Below are 17630 nucleotides of genomic sequence, written 5' to 3' on the forward strand. Positions count from 1 at the left end.
TATTCCTCTTTTTGTGGCTTTGCTTTTATTTTTTTTTTATTCTAGTTGTCCACAGTAACCAATCAGAGCTTGGCTTTCACTTTACCTCAGCAGCTTCAATGCTGAAACTTGCACTCTGGTTGCTATAGGCAAACCGAATGATCTTACTCTGAAGCAATTCACATAAATGAGGCACCAATTACTTCTACAACAGCTGTTGCTATAATTACAGGTGTTACAATGACTTATCAGGTTGCTCACCTTAGCGACTGTATGATTGCTGATCTTTTAAGAGTTACTCTTTGGGCGCTGTTGATTTAATTCTTTAAGACCCTTTGGTCAAAACTGTGATTTTGCATTTAATAAACAGATCTCCTTTCCCCACTTTGTTTCCATAGAGCATAAAATTTCGGAGGGCCAAATCTCATAAAGGGGGAGGGGAGGAGATTTCAAGTCTTTATGTTTGCAGTATTTTTAGTCCCATGTTAAAGACAGGCCATGCAAAATTTCACTCAAATCAGGGGAAAAATGTGGTTTTGTAGTCAGTGGGCTACCATACACAGATTGTCTGCTTTATGTATACTTTATATAGATTACCTCCTAGTTCTTTCACTTAACACTATTCTTTAACAAATTAATATTCAGATACAAGGACAAATGGTTAAAAGGAGAGCATTAACATGTTTTCAATGCTAAAACTACAAAACATCAAGGTAAGAACAGATATGTTTTAATTTAATTTTTATTTTGGCACTGAAATCAGTTAAACATTTTAAATTATTTCAATTTGACAAGCAGAATTTATGATTCATGAGGACAGAAAAGTGAATGTTTAATATACAAAAATCAAATATTTATATTAGATATATACACATTATATATATTATTTTTTAAAAACAAGGAAAAGCAAATATTCCTTCCAAAATGAATACATACATATAACAATGTATGTACAGATATAGTTATAAATATGAGAATGGAAGAATTGTGTCATCGCATGAACATTGGTAATGTGATGTCACAAATCACTGTGCAATATTTCATAATTCTGCTCAAAAGCCAGTTCAGAGAGAGAACATATATTAATGTGTGTTTGAATATAACGCACTATGGAAACTTGCAATGCGTATTCTGAAGGCAAGGAAAGTGCTACTGTGTGTGTTTGCCATTATTTGACTTATTCGGCTAGCTCACCTCTGGGTATATAAAGGTTTTCTGAAGCTATTTTATTTCCCATACAAGCAATACACCATACGTTAGTCCTAGATTTTCTGGTTGGTGTAATGTTTGAGTTATACTTGATACATATGAGTGTCTAGAAATGTTAATTTGCTTATTTATATATACACAAAGTTTAATGTATGACTTATTTTTGGATAGCTATATATAAATGTGAAATTATTTGACATACATGTATATAAATATAACATATATAGAGACATATATCTGTATACGTACTGCACATATAGATATATATATCTATCTTTATATATAAAAGTGTATATACATGTGTCTAGGCACTTTTTACATCTAAAACAGAATAGGTGCTATCTGTTTGCCAACGTTCACAGGATGCAGTATGCTCATCATCAGTGTGACAATACAGTTGGTAGAGTCTAATGTCGCCAGCAACTCATGGTCTTTTATTATCCATGTGACAGTTCAGGAATTCTTTTCACATAGACAAGAATTAGGGGATGATCTTTACCCTCAAGAAGATAAGGAGCATTGAAGCCCTGGGATGAATTCTGAACATTATTGGAGCAAATGGACCTCTTTTCTTCAAACAGTGATTTTATTCTCCAGAGCAGTGATTCTCTTGGACACAGCTTCGAGTGAGAAAGGAGTTAAAGAAATATATTCTCAAAATAGATTTCAGTGCAACTAATTGCAATCAGTCATTCATACATGCAAACAGTTGATCCTTTTATGATTTACCTGGTTAAAGGTGCCTGCATAGTCATAACCAAGTCTAGATAGGCCTGAACAACTATCTATACTTGTATCGTGATTCTGCTGTCTTATTCCGATGCTGGTGTAACATTGCTCAATAGACTATCCTTTTTATGTGGTATCACTGTCTTCATTATCTGTCCTCCGATTTCTCTATCTACATTATTTTTTCACCCTGTTACCACTGTGTGTGATAGAATTGCACAGTAATATCATCTTCTCTGAGGAAAGAAGCTGTCCTCTATCACTTTCTGGAGGCAGCAAGAGTCTTTAAGTCTAATAAAATTGTATAGTATGTGTAAAGTGATGGACATACTGCTCACATTCCCACTTGAAGACACATGTATTGTTGCAGTGTATTTTAATGTGGAATGTGAATTCCGATATGCACTATTAGTGTTGGTGTTGTATTTTGCCCGACAATAGGGAGAGTTAAAGGTAATGTTTGGGACTAGTTCAGAGTGGGAGGGACTTAAGTGTACGGACAGATACAGTTTCCTGTCCTGTCAAGATGTTAGATAGGGCCCAGGGTGCTACAGAAGCAGACCTAAGGACTTACTAGTCAGCAGAGCCACATGACGTGGCTGACCCTGACGTGAGTGGAGACCTATTTATGGGATAGCGTGATCCTGAGTGGAGAGAGAGAAGTGACAGGAGGACAGCGTGCTCAACTGGAGAAGGGTCCTGGGACAGGATGCTTAACAGTACGGCCCCGAATTTAAAAGTCAGAAAGGTAATTGGCCATTTTAGAATAGAGGACATGATATGAAGAGACTGCCCCGGAAGGGAGTTCCAAGGCATCAGCAGGAGAGAAGCTAAGTACCGGCCATATTAGCAAACTAGTTCCCTTAAGAGAGAAGAGGATGCGGAACCGTGGTTTGACAATAGGACTCTCACTTACTGGACTTTAGTACTGTGCTGGTTAGTGGTAAAGATATAGGATGGAGAAAGGTAGAACTGAGTCATTCTGAGAAGAACAAGGAGAATGTATGTGAAGATATTGAAGGTGCGCCTTGTTTTAAAGGAAACATTTGTGAAGTATTGCACCCGCAATCTACTGTACATAATTCCCACCAAGTTACTGTTTAATTAAACTGTTTTTGAGTGGTGGTCTCCCTCATTTAACTGTTCAACATCCAGTCCTGGCAGCCCAAACTCAACGTATCATGCGGCCTGCAAAGATGTAGCAACCACTCAACAAATGTCCAGCCAGGGCATCCACCTTGATGTAACGCTTTGAGGCATAAGAGATGAGTACCACATCCACGGCTACCGCCCTGGACCATGTTGATAATACATTTAGTAGTTTGTTACATAAATGATTAGATGCTGCCTTTCTCTGTACAAAGTAAATCAAGTAAATTTATATTGATCTAACTCTATGCTCATATAGGTGTGGTGGGGGTGCAATGGAGGATTCCCGTTTTTTGCGGATCAGTCCAATCCTAAATAATGAGCTGGTAATGTACATTAACAACACTACTATTACTATTACAAAAATGGCCTCAATTCATCATTTACTTTTTTTTTAAAACTCACTTTCATTTTTTGTATTGTGGTATTAGTTGCTGTTTCTGGCACCAAATTCTTCAAAATGGCGACTGTGATTCATGAATTTGCTGCAAAGTCAATTTTGGTCTTTTTTCTCTTACTTGAATATTTTTTGTGAATTTTTGGCACCAAAAGTCACATGTTCCTCAAAATGGCACACAAATTGTGCCAAAATACTAATGTACTCAAAAATACACCAGAGGGGGACTAGAGTTTGAGTTGTTCCAAATTTGCAACTTTCTAAAATGTCACAATTAGTGAGTCAGACAACAAGATTTGAAATCACTATACTCTGCCAACAAAGCGAAAAAATGCCCAAAATGGGCAAGAAGTTAAAAATAATAAATAAATAGACTTAAAAAAATCACAAGCAAAAAAGAAACAAAACACAAAAAACTGGACATAAACAGGTGCCAAAGGAATGAATCGGGGCCATTATGTTTAGTACAATCAGACCACGCAAACAAATTCTGGGAGTAGCTCTTTAACCCCTTCACAACATGCACTGTACATGTACTGTTCGTGTCACGTCTCTCCCTTTGATGTGGGCTCCGGCACTAAGCCCACATAATTTCTGGCACATGTTAGCTGTTTTCGGCGCTCATAGCAAGTGGCACTCTGGCAGCCACACTATTTTACACTCCATCACTGATTTATATCCACAGGGATTTTACTGTAGATCCCTAATCACCTTACAATTATCCAGTAGATATCTTCTGAGTATGATGATATTATTGGGGACTGATTAGCAAATTAATATAATAATAATATTTGGACACTGCATTTTTTTTTACACTATGTAGCAGCATTCTACATATTAGCCACTATAGTGGTAATTTATATATTTGAGGGCATTATGTCTGCATTGAAGGGTGGCCACTAGAGATGAGTGGATTACTTTGGCAACCCCGGTCCATGGTCTCTCTGGCTGTAAACAGGAATTACACTAATTTCCTTACCTCCCAGGTTCCCAGGCTTGGCTTATTATTTGCCGATTGCCATGCCATTACCTGTGTGCCGCATGCCACACAGATGATGTCATGCCAGGCCTTTGAATCAAGTGATGCATCAAAGAACCCAGAAACTGAGGAACCTTTCACAACTCTTGTCCATGGCCAGAGAGAGCACTGATTTGGATCACGGACCAGGGTAGCTCAAAGTGACCCGCTCATCTCGAGTGGCCACTATATGGCAATATTATTTGGTATTAATAATTTACTGTCCAGCAGTTTTATCTGGACACTGATTGGCAGTAATAATTATTATGATATTCTGATATAAATATCCAGGTAACAAATGCAAATATATGTTTGTATGTAAATGGAGCCCTGCTTTTACCCAGGGCCTAATTTTTACTAAACCGGCCTAGTCAATGGGCACTGTTGTAACTTTAGAAAAAGGATATTCTTCCTTGTTAGTGCCTGGATGAGCTCTTCCACCTTGGTCTGGAACTTAACAATGGCTTCACATTCACAGGGGTTTTCTTCTGATAGTTTAAGAAAAGAAATGGTATTGTTATTTATGCATTAGCCTTAGTACCAGCTAAAGTAAAACTGCCTAGCACTTACCAACACAGATCTTCATCTGAAGTTTTTTGCCAATCTCTTTCATGGCTTTGAAGTCAGCTGTGTAAAAATAGTGCTCATTGACAGGTTCAGAGGCAATCATCCGTAACTCGTCCTCCACAGCATTGCCAACACCAACTGCATACATCTTGTAACCTGTGTGAGATGTTCAACTTTAATTAAACATAATGTTTAGGAATAGGAGATTGTGTGAGTACAGACTCACACAAAGGCCTAATGATAAATCAAGGGAGTTGATATGTAGAAAGTCATCTGGAGCGGCCCCCAAACGCAGGGCAGCGGGGTACTCGGTATCGGGTCTCTCTCTCTCGGTTCTGGGGATGTCACGGTGGCCTGACCCGGTCCGTGGCCCTGCTAAGGGGCGCCCAATTAAAGATGTAGGTGACGCAGTCGCAGTAAATGACGAGGACACAGGGTTGCAGTCTCTTTACCTCTTTACTGAAGGTTTCGGCATCCACAATCCAGAGCACTGTTAACAGGGCTGGCTGAGACCGGCCGGTCCGAAGGCACATCCAGAGTTCCCTTTGCAGGTGGAAATCAGTAGCCTACCTACTAGCGCCTGGGTGTTGTAGTACTTCCCTGCTGAGCACCACGGGATAGTCCTCACAACTGTCGTGTATGTTTCTGTTCTTTCTCTCTCCGTCCCCCAGATGATATGGATAGGATGCACCCGTATGACGGGGTAGGCCTGGAGTTATTTTATAGGGACCCTAGAGATGCCCCTCTCCCACAATTGCCTCCGTTGTCTTCATTAAGTGTAAAAGGTGAGACAGCCAACCTAAAGTTAACTGCCCTGCCGTTGGTTCAAAGTAATGCGTAGAGTCTATTACTTCCTCGGCATTCCGGCCGCCGGCTACGCGCCTCAGTAGGATGTTGCCGATCTTGGGGCACGACTCCTTCTGGTTCTATCGCCTTTGTGCTGTGATCTCGTTTCTCACTTCTCCACAATATCCTTCGCTTCGTGTCCTTTCTTAAGATGCCGCCGCAATGATGTGTAGGCACGGCTCCGTAACGATCTGTCCTTTTGCTAGGCCTCTGTCAGGATCCCGCCCCTGACAGGGACATCCCTGAATCTTCCCAAGTAAGGCTCTCCTCTCACTAGATGTTACCTGGGCAAAACCCAGTCAGCTTCTCCCTAACGTCCTATCCAACCCCCAATTTTACCAGAGTATGAGGAGTGGCCTAATACATAGAACCCTTTGCTCCCCCTGGTGGCCGGAGTGTGAAGTGTAATGTGTGACTGTGATACCTGGTCAGGTGAACTCCTTTAGTGCAATCAGATGTAACATCGCTCCCCTTAGTGGCAGAGCGACATTACTGCAACGACCAGGACTCTGGGGTGCTGCACTCCCCCCCCCGGTTAAATCCAGTACTCCCGGACTGGGAAAGAAGAACAACAATACGTGTTAGCAAAAGACATACAAAATTTTGAAATGCAATAAACAAGTAAATTTAAATATTCTTCCCTTTATGGGAGGTGAGAACACTTGAACGTTACAAACAGAAACATATTTACATAGTGCTTAAGATTTTAAATAACACTTATTAAATAACTGATTATAAATAACTATCATTACCCAGCCGGGCATTCTATCTACTAAGTGCAAGCTTTTCTCGAACAATAATTTAACTTTTCCTTTAAGGGCGTAAGGCAGGTACCCACTAAAGGCATACTACAAGACTAAAAGTGCAAATCAACATTTTCCTGAGCTCTTTTTCTCCTATGCAGGACTCTCTCGTCTACCCCCACGGGCCCACTACCCCCACATCTTTCCTTGGCTCTCTATCATTAGTTCCGATAATCACTTTAACTTCGATTTTATTCACATATCATTATCAACATTTCTATTCCTTATCACTGTCTTTCTATCTACATACTACTACTAGGTAAAACATTATTATTATTCAACTTTCTTGAGGCAACACTATATTTTGGCTAATTGCAACAATGAACATTCCCTTTAAGAGGGACATCTCAAGTCTCTTTGAGGTAGTGCAAACTATCTATTTGCAAGTCTGATAAAGCAAGAACTTCTGCGCTGTAATCCGGAACAGTCTCTTCAAAAAGCTCCTCTTTTTGTAAAACCAGTAGGGGGCACCTTTAAGAAGGTGCAAACTATATACAGCAACAGTTTGTGAATCATTCACCGTCCATGATTCGGCAGTCATTTAAAACAGTGATGAACTTTGTGCAAAACATAAAACTTCAGGGATCCCGGGTCAACTAAGGGATCCCTTTAAGGACTAACCCTGGTCGGGTTTAAAGCAGCAAAACAGCAGGAAAACAAACAGTTAACTATTTACAGTCATATGAAAAAGTTTGGGCACCCCTATTAATCTTAAGCTTAATGTTTTATAAAAATGGTTTATTTTGCAACAGCTATTTCAGTTTCATATATCTAATAACTGTTGGACACAGTAATGTTTCTGCCTTGAAATGAGGTTTATTGTACTAACAGAAAATGTGCAATCTGCATTCAAACAAAATTTGACAGGTGCAAAAGTATGGGCACCCTTATCATTTTCTTGTTTTAAATACTCCTACCTACTTTTTACTGACTTACTAAAGCCCTTTTTTTGGTTTTGTAACCTCATTGAGTTTTGAACTTCATAGCTAGGTGTATGCAATCATGAGAAAAGCTACTTAAAGTGGCCACTTGCAATTTGTTCTCCTGTTTGAATATCCTCTGAAGAGTGGCAGCATGGGCTCCTCAAAATAACTGTCAAATGATCTGAAAACAAAGATTATTCAACATAGTTGTTCAGGGGAAGGATACAAAAAGCTGTCTCAGAGATTTAACCTGTCAATTTCCACTGTGAGGAACATAGTAAGGAAATGGAAGAACACAGGTACAGTTCTTGTTAAGGCCAGAAGTGGCAGGCCAAGAAAAACATCAGAAAGGCAGAGAAGAAGAAAGGTGAGATCAGTCAAGGACAATCCTCCGACCATCTCCAGAGAGCTGCAGCATCAACTTGCTGCAGATAGTGTCACTGTGCATCGGTCAACTATACAACCCCGTTTTGGGTGAAAGGCTAGTACAGTCCCCTGTTTTACCAAGTTCTTCTTACCGCGTTCAGTCTTTGGTTCTTGTACTTTCGGTGGGTCACTTTGTTCTGTCTCTTTTTGGTTTTTCCAGTGTAGAATTAAGCATTGCTTATATTGTTCCCAGGTAAGCACAGCAATGCTGAGGCCCTCCTGCCTGGCCCCGTCTGGCCCAATCCTTGGGGTATCCCATTGGAAGATCACCCCCTCTGAGCTCACATCTAGTGGTTCCCCCATAGTTGTCGGTAACGGAGGCACCAGCTTCTCCATAGTGTCCGGGGTTACCACTACCAGCTCAGCGGTGAGGAGTCGGTCATTGTCGGGACGGGGAGCGGTCATGGGAGCAGTATCGGTCGGTGGGGCAGGGGCGCTTTCCATACCTGCGTCTGATGTGGTTCCACCGATGCCGGCCCGTTCCATTGACGAGGACACTGGAGTCGGCAGCGGCTCGGACCGCGGTTCTTCCAATGCGACCCTCTGAGACAGCTCCGACTTCCATTGCTTCACATCTGCTGGCTCTGTGTTCGGGATAGGTGGACTCGGCTCCTCCGCCCGCAGCTCCGAGAGGTCGGGATCCTCCAGCTGCGGTGGGTTCGGATCCGCCTCCAGTCGGTGGGGATAGTCCGGGATCACTTCGTCGTCGTTCAGGTACTCGCTGGTCACCCTCGCTGTTTCGCAGTCGGCAGCTACACACACACATGGTTCCGCCATCTTCCCAGGGTGGAGCTCCTTCTTGTCTTGGTTCTCGCCATTGCAAATCAGGGGGCGGTTCTCCTCTGCTTCGGGGCAAGTCGTCATCTTGCAGCAGTAGTGAGGGGGCGGTCGTCACTTTTGGCACCGCTTTGATAGTCTCCTCCCATGGCACGCCCTTCTTTCCCTGCGCCCCTCGTGGCGCTGTAATGGCGGCAGTTTTGGCGGGAATTTTTGGCGGCAAATAGCAGTCCACAGTCTTTGCAATAAATCACGGCTCAAGCACAATTCAGTCACAGTTCCAAGGCACACATGACCTGATTCTTCAGGCTTAAGTAGATCCTGTTCATGACGCCAAGTTTGGAGCGGCCTCCAAACGCAGGGCAGCGGGGTACTCAGTACCGGGTCTCTCTCTCTCGGTTCTGGGGATGTCACGGTGGCCTGACCCGGTCCGTGGCCCTGCTAAGGGGCGCCCAATTTAAAGATGTAGGTGACGGTGTAGGTTGCAGTAAATGACGAGGACACAGGGTTGCAGTCTCTTTACCTCTTTACTGAAGGCTTCGGCATCCGCAATCCAGAGCACTGTTAACAGGGCTGGCTGAGACCGGCCGGTCCGAAGGCACATCCAGAGTTCCCTTTGCAGGTGGAAATCAGTAGCCTACCTACTAGCGCCTGGGTGTTGTAGTACTTCCCTGCTGAGCACCACGGGATAATCCTCACAACTGTCGTGTATGTTTCTGTTCTTTCTCTCTCCGTCCCCCAGATGATATGGATAGGATGCACCCGTATGACGGGGTAGGCCTGGAGTTATTTTATAGGGACCCTAGAGACGCCCCTCTCCCACAATTGCCTCCGTTGTCTTCATTAGGTGTAAAAGGTGAGACAGCCAACCTAAAGTTAACTGCCCTGCCGTGGGTTCAAAGTAATGCGCAGAGTCTATTACTTCCTCGGCGTTCCGGCCGCCGGCTACGCACCTCAGTAGGATGTTGCCGATCTTGGGGCACGACTCCTTCTGGTTCTATCGCCTTTGTGCTGTGATCTCGTTTCTCACTTCTCCACAATATCCTTCGCTTCGTGTCCTTTCTTAAGATGCCGCCGCAATGATGTGTAGGCACGGCTCCGTAACGATCTGTCCTTTTGCTAGGCCTCTGTCAGGATCCCGCCCCTGACAGGGACATCCCTGAATCTTCCCAAGTAAGGCTCTCCTCTCACTAGATGTTACCTGGGCAAAACCCAGTCAGCTTCTCCCTAACGTCCTATCCAACCCCCAATTTTACCAGAGTATGAGGAGTGGCCTAATACATAGAACCCTTTGCTCCCCCTGGTGGCCGGAGTGTGAAGTGTAATGTGTGACTGTGATACCTGGTCAGGTGAACTCCTTTAGTGCAATCAGACGTAACATCGCTCCCCTTAGTGGCAGAGCGACATTACTGCAACGACCAGGACTCTGGGGTGCTGCACATCAATCTGTAATTACCTGGTAACTTGTCCAGAGACTGGATAAAAGAAAATAAAAAAGACTATAAGACTATAAGGAGATTTACTAAATACACAGTGGCAGACCACTTTTCCCGCTGACCGTGCTTGGTCATCTAGTTTAAGATATTTAATAAATAATTGCAGGTCTTAATTTTGCCTTACCTAGTTCCTTAGCCTTCAGGGCAGCATCATTGATGTAATCCTGGGAACGACCATCAGTGAAGACAATGCCAACTTTAGATACGCCTGGTCTTCCTCCATTGGAGATGGTAAAGGTGTTGTCAATCAAATATGTGAGGGCTTGACCAGTCATGGTTCCTTTCTCCATGTAAGACATCTTTTTCACAGCAATTTTAATGTCCTTCTTGGTGTTATATCTACCCAGGGGGAACTCCTGCCTTACAGCACTGGAGTACTGGACGAGACCTACATGTGCCTTTCTGTCCCCTACATCCACAGACTCTACAATCTGATTAATGAATTGCTTGACAAGCTCAAAGTTCTCTGGACGAACACTTTTAGAGCCATCAATTAGGAACACCAGGTCAATGGCGGAGGCACCACAGGCTGTAATAAAAGCAAAAAAATACATATGATGATCATATACGCTTAAAGAGCAAAACAATTCTGCATCACATGTTTTCTTCAAGTCATACCATTGCAGGTCTTTCCATCATCATTTAATGTATATCCTTCCCTGCAGGCACAGGTGTATGACCCTGGGGTGCTAACACAAATTTGCTGACAGTCATGATCTCCAGTGGAGCAGAGATCAGCCATTTCTGGATAAAAGAATTGTAAAAAAATTGATTAGTGCATTCTTAGTTACCGTACATACAAATGTAACTCTCTATATATTCCATATATATGTATGGTTATGGCTGGCCTTAGAGGTGACTGTAAGGGCAGAATCTTTTTCCCCTGGGAAGAGGGCACTTTGCAGCCCTGTCAGCACAACCATGAGTCAACAAAACATTAAGAAGCTGCAGACCGCACAATATCAGAGAGTGAAGGGGAAGCTCCAGGGTTACTCTCAGACAAGCTGTTCTGCCTTCCACTTCTGTATGAGATGCTAGGCTGCAGTATATTACTAGTAAGCAGCAGTCATGAAGAAAATTGAAAGTATCACTTCCCCTTGCTTGTGGTATTAAAGTGAACCATTAGATTCATGCTGCACCAACCAAAGACAGCATGAATCAGAACCTCCATTTGTGATTGCAACCAGGTATGTTTTTGTCTGAAGCGCTGCACTATTTCAGAGAAAACAGTTTAACCCCTTAATGACCTCCGATACGTCTTTTAACTGACCTGAGATATAAGAGAATAGCATCCCCATACAGGTGACAATCCAGCAGCTGTCGGCTTTACACTATAGCTGACAACTTGCTGCATCAGCCACGATCAGTGTTTGCACCGTCCAACTCTGTTTAACCCCTTAGATGCTGCTGTCAATAGTGACTACATCATATAAATGGTTAACAGAGTGTGGGGGGCTTCCTCTTTATCCCAATTGGTGCCCTCAGATCATGATTGTGTGGTCCTGATGTTTATCATGTCAATTTATAACCAAATAGTGGCCTTAGAGTCTTGACGGCTGTAGTAATCTGTTCAGAATTTAGCGGCATTTAGGTGGTAAAAAGACATTTTCATTTCTTTCATGCCACTTTGCATTAATTCCTGAAAATCACCTGAAGGGTTAATAAACTACCTGACAGCAATTTTCAATATGTCAGGGGGTGCTGTTTTTAAAATAGTATAACTTTTGGGTGTTTCCCTGTATATAGGACCAATAAAGTCACTTCAAACATGCGAAGGTCCCTAAAAAAATAAATTTTGTAAATTTCCTTGAAAAAATGAAAAATTACTGCTATATTTGTAAACCTTCTAAAATTATAACAAAATAAAAGAACATTTTATAAATAATGCTGATGTAAAGCAGACATGTGGGAAATGTTATTTATTAATGTTTTTGTGTGTTATGACTATCTGGATTAAAGGGATAATCATTCAAAGTTTGAAAATTGCTAATTTTTTAACATTTTTCTCAAATTTCTGATATTTTTTATAAATAAACACAAAACGTACTGACCTAAATTTACCATTATCATAAAGTATAATGTGTCACGAAAAAACAGTCTGAAAATCACTGGGATTTGTTGAAGCGTTCCAGAGTTATTACCACATAAAGTGACACTGGTCGGATTTAAAAAAATTGGCTCCGTCACTAATGGGGTTAAAAAGGCAGCCGGGGAGTATAGGGAACTACCTGACTAGCCTGGTGCAGCCCCTGTCCAATGTCTCCCTGCACCTCTAAACTTGATTAACCGGCCCTCGATGAACACATGGAAAAGACCTGTCAATCAAGTTGACATACCTGTTTGCAATCGCACAGCCAGGCTCTGATTCATGCGGTCTGTGGTTCGGACATCATGAATCTAATGACTTTCCCTTCTAAGGCCGGCGTCACACTGGCGAGTTTTACGGACGTAAGAGCGCAGAAACTACGTTCGTAAAACTCGCATTACATACGGCACAATTATTCTCAATGGGGCTGCTCCTATTAGCCGTATATTACGGTTCAGTATTATACGGCTTTCTACGGCCGTACAAAATCGCAGCATGCTGCGTTTGTCAGCGTATTGCGCAAAAAAATCGCTAATGAAAGTCTATGGGGGCGTGAAAAATACGGATTCCACACGGACCTGCAGTGTGACTTGCGAGAAATACGCAGCGGTGTTAGTGAAAAGTCGGTAATTCAATTGCCGGCATTTCATTTCTCCTGCACAAACCCGACAGGATATGAGACATGGTTTACATACAGTAAACCATCTCATATCCCCTTTTTTTTTGCATATTCCACACTACTAATGTTAGTAGTGTGTATGTGCAAAATTTCAGCGCTGTAGCTGCTGAAATAAAGGGTTAAATGGCGGAAAAAATTGGCGTGGGCTCCCGCGCAATTTTCTCCGCCAGAATGGTAAAGCCAGTGACTGAGGGCAGATATTAATAGCCAGGAGAGGGTCCATGGTTATTGGCCCCCCCGTGGCTACAAACATCTGCCCCCAGCCACCCCAGAAAAGGCACATTAAGCCAGATTAATAATGGAGAGGCGTGGATGTTCTGGTGGATGTTCTCATGAACTGCAGCCTGGGAACTTTTTCCCACGCTCCAGGTCATATGAGGACATCCACCAGGGGGCGCATCACCGCGACTGAAGGAAATGTAGGTCAATGACCTACATTTCATTCATTCGCCGGGGATTACAGGCACGGAGCACAGCTGCATTTAGCAGGGCTCCTGCCTGTAATATTAGTTAACCCCTTCAGATGGATTACTTCGTGGGACGACACGGTTCAGCTGAGGGTATGTATCTTGTGCGTTTATTATTTTTCCAAGCGAGGGTGTTCCGGATGGATTGAGAGAACAATAAATTATTACAACAACCGCTGTGTTTATTTCATTAAACTACTTTTAAATCATGTGTGTGTGTGTGTGTGTGTTTTTTAACCCTTTCCAACAATTGGATTAATAATGGATAGGTGTCATAATTGACGCCTCTCCATTATTAATCTGGCTTAATGTCACCTTACAATAGCAAGGTGGCATTAACCCTTCATTACCCCATATCCCACCGCTACAGGGAGTGGGAAGAGAGTGGCCAAGTGCCAGAATAGGCGCATCTTCCAGATGTGCCTTTTCTGGGGTGGCTGGGGGCAGATGTTTTTAGCCACGGGGGGGCCAATAACCATGGACCCTCTCTAGGCTATTAATATCTGCCCTCAGTCACTGGCTTTACCATTCTGGCGGAGAAAATTGCGCGGGAGCCCACGCCAATTTTTTCCGCCATTTAACCCTTTATTTCAGCAGCTACAGCGCTGAAATTTTGCACATACACACTACTAACATTAGTAGTGTGGAATATGCAAAAAAAAGGGGGATATGAGATGGTTTACTGTATGTAAACCATGTCTCATATCCTGTCGGGTTTGTGCAGGAGAAATGAGAAGCCGGCAATTGAATTACCGGCTTTTAACACATATCGCGCTGAATGAAATCTAAATACAGAATATATATATATGTGACTCAATGACATATATATATATATATATATATATATATATATATATATACTGTATATATGTTTTACCGAACATTTGAGCACATAAATCCATTAGATGTCGGTTTTGCAAGCCTGCGCAAAAATCTCGCAGTACGGATGCCATACGGATTACATACGGAGGATGCCATGCGCAAAATACGCTGACACACCCTGACTACGGATCAATATTTTGGGAACATTTCTCCGTATTACGGCCGTAGTACGGACGTATAATACGTGGCATATTGTCTTACGCCCAGTGTGAGGCCGGCCTAAGATGTAGCTCCATGATTTATTTAAAAAAATAAGTAGAACATTGATTTTCATAAAAAAGCAAACCCATCAACTGAATACCATGGTTCTGGCTACTGAAACCCCTATTGATCTGTTATTGTATTGCAGTAGGGAGTTGTCAGCAACCATTTATTACTCGTCGTTGTTCACTAATCTAACTAATAGAAAGAGGTGGCACTTCTGTCATATCCATACATCTAAACAGGGTATATGGGGTATGCTACTCTTGTGAGACTGTGCTAAAAGGACTATCATGAAAATTGAAACATTTACGGTATCTTTTATGACTCTTTAATTGTGCTTTTTTAACTCAGCTTAAGCTTTTTGCTTTCTGTTAAACAGTATTGTTTATGTTTTGTCAAATGTTATAATTAAACAAGCTACAGGAGAACACAAATATGATGTAAGCTACCCTTTGCTGTTCTGTTAAAAATGACAATATTTTTAAAGAAAATCTGTCAGTAATCCCTCGACACACCAAACAGAATATATGTGCATGTACATGTTGAAAATAGAATTTAATTTATATCTTTATATCCTCACAGCATTGTTCCCATGTTGAGAAATAGCTTTAGAAGTGAATTGCTAATGAGGCTGGCATTGCATTGGGGTGTGATGCTCTTCTATTGTCTCCACCCCCCATAGTAGTCTCTGCTGAACATCACCTTCCACTAGTTGAATAAAAGTTAGTTATAAGTGTCTTCATGCAGCAGCGCTGTCAATCACCTAGTGGAGGACGGCGTTTGGCAGAGAGAAGTCTGAGGAGCTGAGGGAATGGAAGAGCTTTACTCCCCAATGCTACTTACTGTATATAAAAATGATTATGTGTATGAGTAGTGCCAATTCTTCACAGATTTCTCTGCTTGCTGTTATTCAAGAAGATTTCTTCACTGTGGATAAACACCTATCCATATAGGTGCGCAACTCATTACAGCCTAGTACATAACTGGTGTGTCTTGTACCCGGGCAGGGGTGGACATAAAGCAGGTGCAACTGCACAGGGGCTTTCAGGTGGAGGGGATATCTTGCAGGTCACCTAATAATGTAATGAGGGCAATTTGTCCTGTTTCTCGGAGCCCATGCTCATAAGGCCCTAATCACGTGCAGTGTGCTGGGCAGGGAGCGATCCTACAGCTCCGCTGCTTACAGGAGACAATAGCAGCGGAGTTGCAGGAATACATCCTCAGCTTCCTGCCCAGTGCCCGGTAGGACTACCACCAGTTCCTTGTTGGCTATAAACCCAGTCCGTTAACGGGATTATAACATAAAACAGCCACGATAGTATGGAAAGTTAAACTGATAATATGGATGTGTCAATTCATGGATCGAGATAAAAGAGCAACTCGAAAGTTAAAATATATATTTAATTGCCTTAAGGGCAAATTAGACAATGCACTATATATACACAGTTTTTATACAAATACAGTGGTCAGAAATGCAAATAAAAATAGATATAAGCAGATGGATCATGTCAATTACCAGTTTGATGTTTGACCATGTATGTGCTAGGCCGCAGGGGGTATGGGCTGCCAGTTGGTTCCTAGTTCATTCACAACACATTACTCGACTTGCCTCCCACTTTTGAAGTGAACCACAAGAATAACAGAGAGAGAGAGAGATCACATGGCTTTACACTAGCTTTTATCCTCTTTGGGTTACTCTCCTCCTGCCCTATGGGCTGAAACTAAATCCCCTCTAGCAGCTTAAGACTGCAAAACCTAATATGAGTCATAACTCCTTAATGGATGGTCATAGAGAGGTGGTTTTTGGCACCATCGGATCCGACTGGGCCCCTGCTAGCCAGTCTACGAATGTACCCACCCTGTGGGTAACTGACTCATCAAATCAGTTAGACTGCATGGTATTTAAAGGGGGTCTTCTTGTAGGAGCTTGATACTAGCTAGCTGGTGGGGGTGTGAATTTCTTCTTTGAAGCTGAGAAGGCTGAGCCCCCCTGCTGAGCTAGGTGCTCTATTACAGCTGCACAAAAGACCGAGGTTTTATAATCCTATGCCATATAAAATACAAATGAATGACATGAAATGATGTCTCCAATATTCTTCCAATACACTGGGGAGAGGACAAAGAGTGATTATGGAGTACAACAGTGATTGATTTAGGGAAGAACAATGATGAGAGTAGGTAGAGGACAATGATGGAGCTTGGGGGAGAACAATGATTGTAGTGGGGAGAGGACAATGATGGGGTGAGGGAGAGTAATGATGGATGTGGGAGAAGACAATGATGGGAGTGGGGAGCAGACAATGATGGAGGTATGGGAGAACAATGATGGATGTGGGAGAAGACAATTATGGGGTTTGGAGAGGACAATGATGGTGTTTGGAGAGGACAATGATGGGGTGGAGTAGAGCACATTAACGGGATGTGGGTGAGAGGACAATGAAGGGGGTGGGGGAGATGACAATGATGGCATGTGAATGAAAGGACAATGATGGGAGTGAGGAGAGGACAATGAGGGATGTGGGGAATAGGACAATGATGGGGTGGGGAGATGACAATGAGGGATGTGAGAGAGAGGACAATTATGAGAGTGGGGAAATGACAATGAGGCATATGTGGAAAAATGAGGGGGTAGAGGAGAGGACAAAAAGGAGTGTGGGGGATAGGATATTGGGGGGTATGGGATTGGGATGGGAGTAAGGGGAACTTATAATGGACTTACGAACAGGGTGAGGACGTTACATATGGAAAATAAATTGAGTGTGGAGGAGGGTTTTAAGTCCCTGATAACGTACTCCCCATCCCACAATTTATTATGACACTATCAGGGACTTAAAATTCATTGGGGAGTAGGAAAGGAGAAGATAAGGTACATAGGACACTTAATAATTAGTGATGAGCGAACGTGCTCGCCACTACTCGTTACTAACCAGAGTATCACTATGCTCAGCATACTCGGCGAGCAGCGAGCATTTCCGTTATTATTCGCAGTCTCC

At 42.6% G+C, this 17630-nt stretch overlaps 1 protein-coding gene across 1 annotated transcript in view; it reads right to left on the reverse strand.

Annotated features, from left to right (window-relative positions):
• Positions 1 to 749: 749 nt before the first annotated feature.
• MATN1 (matrilin 1) overlaps positions 750 to 17630 on the reverse strand; it is a 38543-nt gene continuing 21662 nt past the window's right edge. Inside the window, exons 4-8 of the mRNA XM_077299591.1 lie at positions 10938 to 11063; positions 10444 to 10848; positions 5052 to 5204; positions 4889 to 4969; positions 750 to 1814 (exon numbers count right to left, since the gene is read on the reverse strand). Coding sequence (XP_077155706.1) covers positions 1762 to 1814; positions 4889 to 4969; positions 5052 to 5204; positions 10444 to 10848; positions 10938 to 11063 — 818 coding nt within the window. The 3' untranslated portion in view covers positions 750 to 1761. The remainder of the gene's footprint in view (positions 1815 to 4888; positions 4970 to 5051; positions 5205 to 10443; positions 10849 to 10937; positions 11064 to 17630) is intronic.

This window comes from Ranitomeya variabilis, chromosome 3, assembly GCF_051348905.1.
Source record: "Ranitomeya variabilis isolate aRanVar5 chromosome 3, aRanVar5.hap1, whole genome shotgun sequence".
Classification (NCBI taxonomy): domain Eukaryota; kingdom Metazoa; phylum Chordata; class Amphibia; order Anura; family Dendrobatidae; genus Ranitomeya; species Ranitomeya variabilis.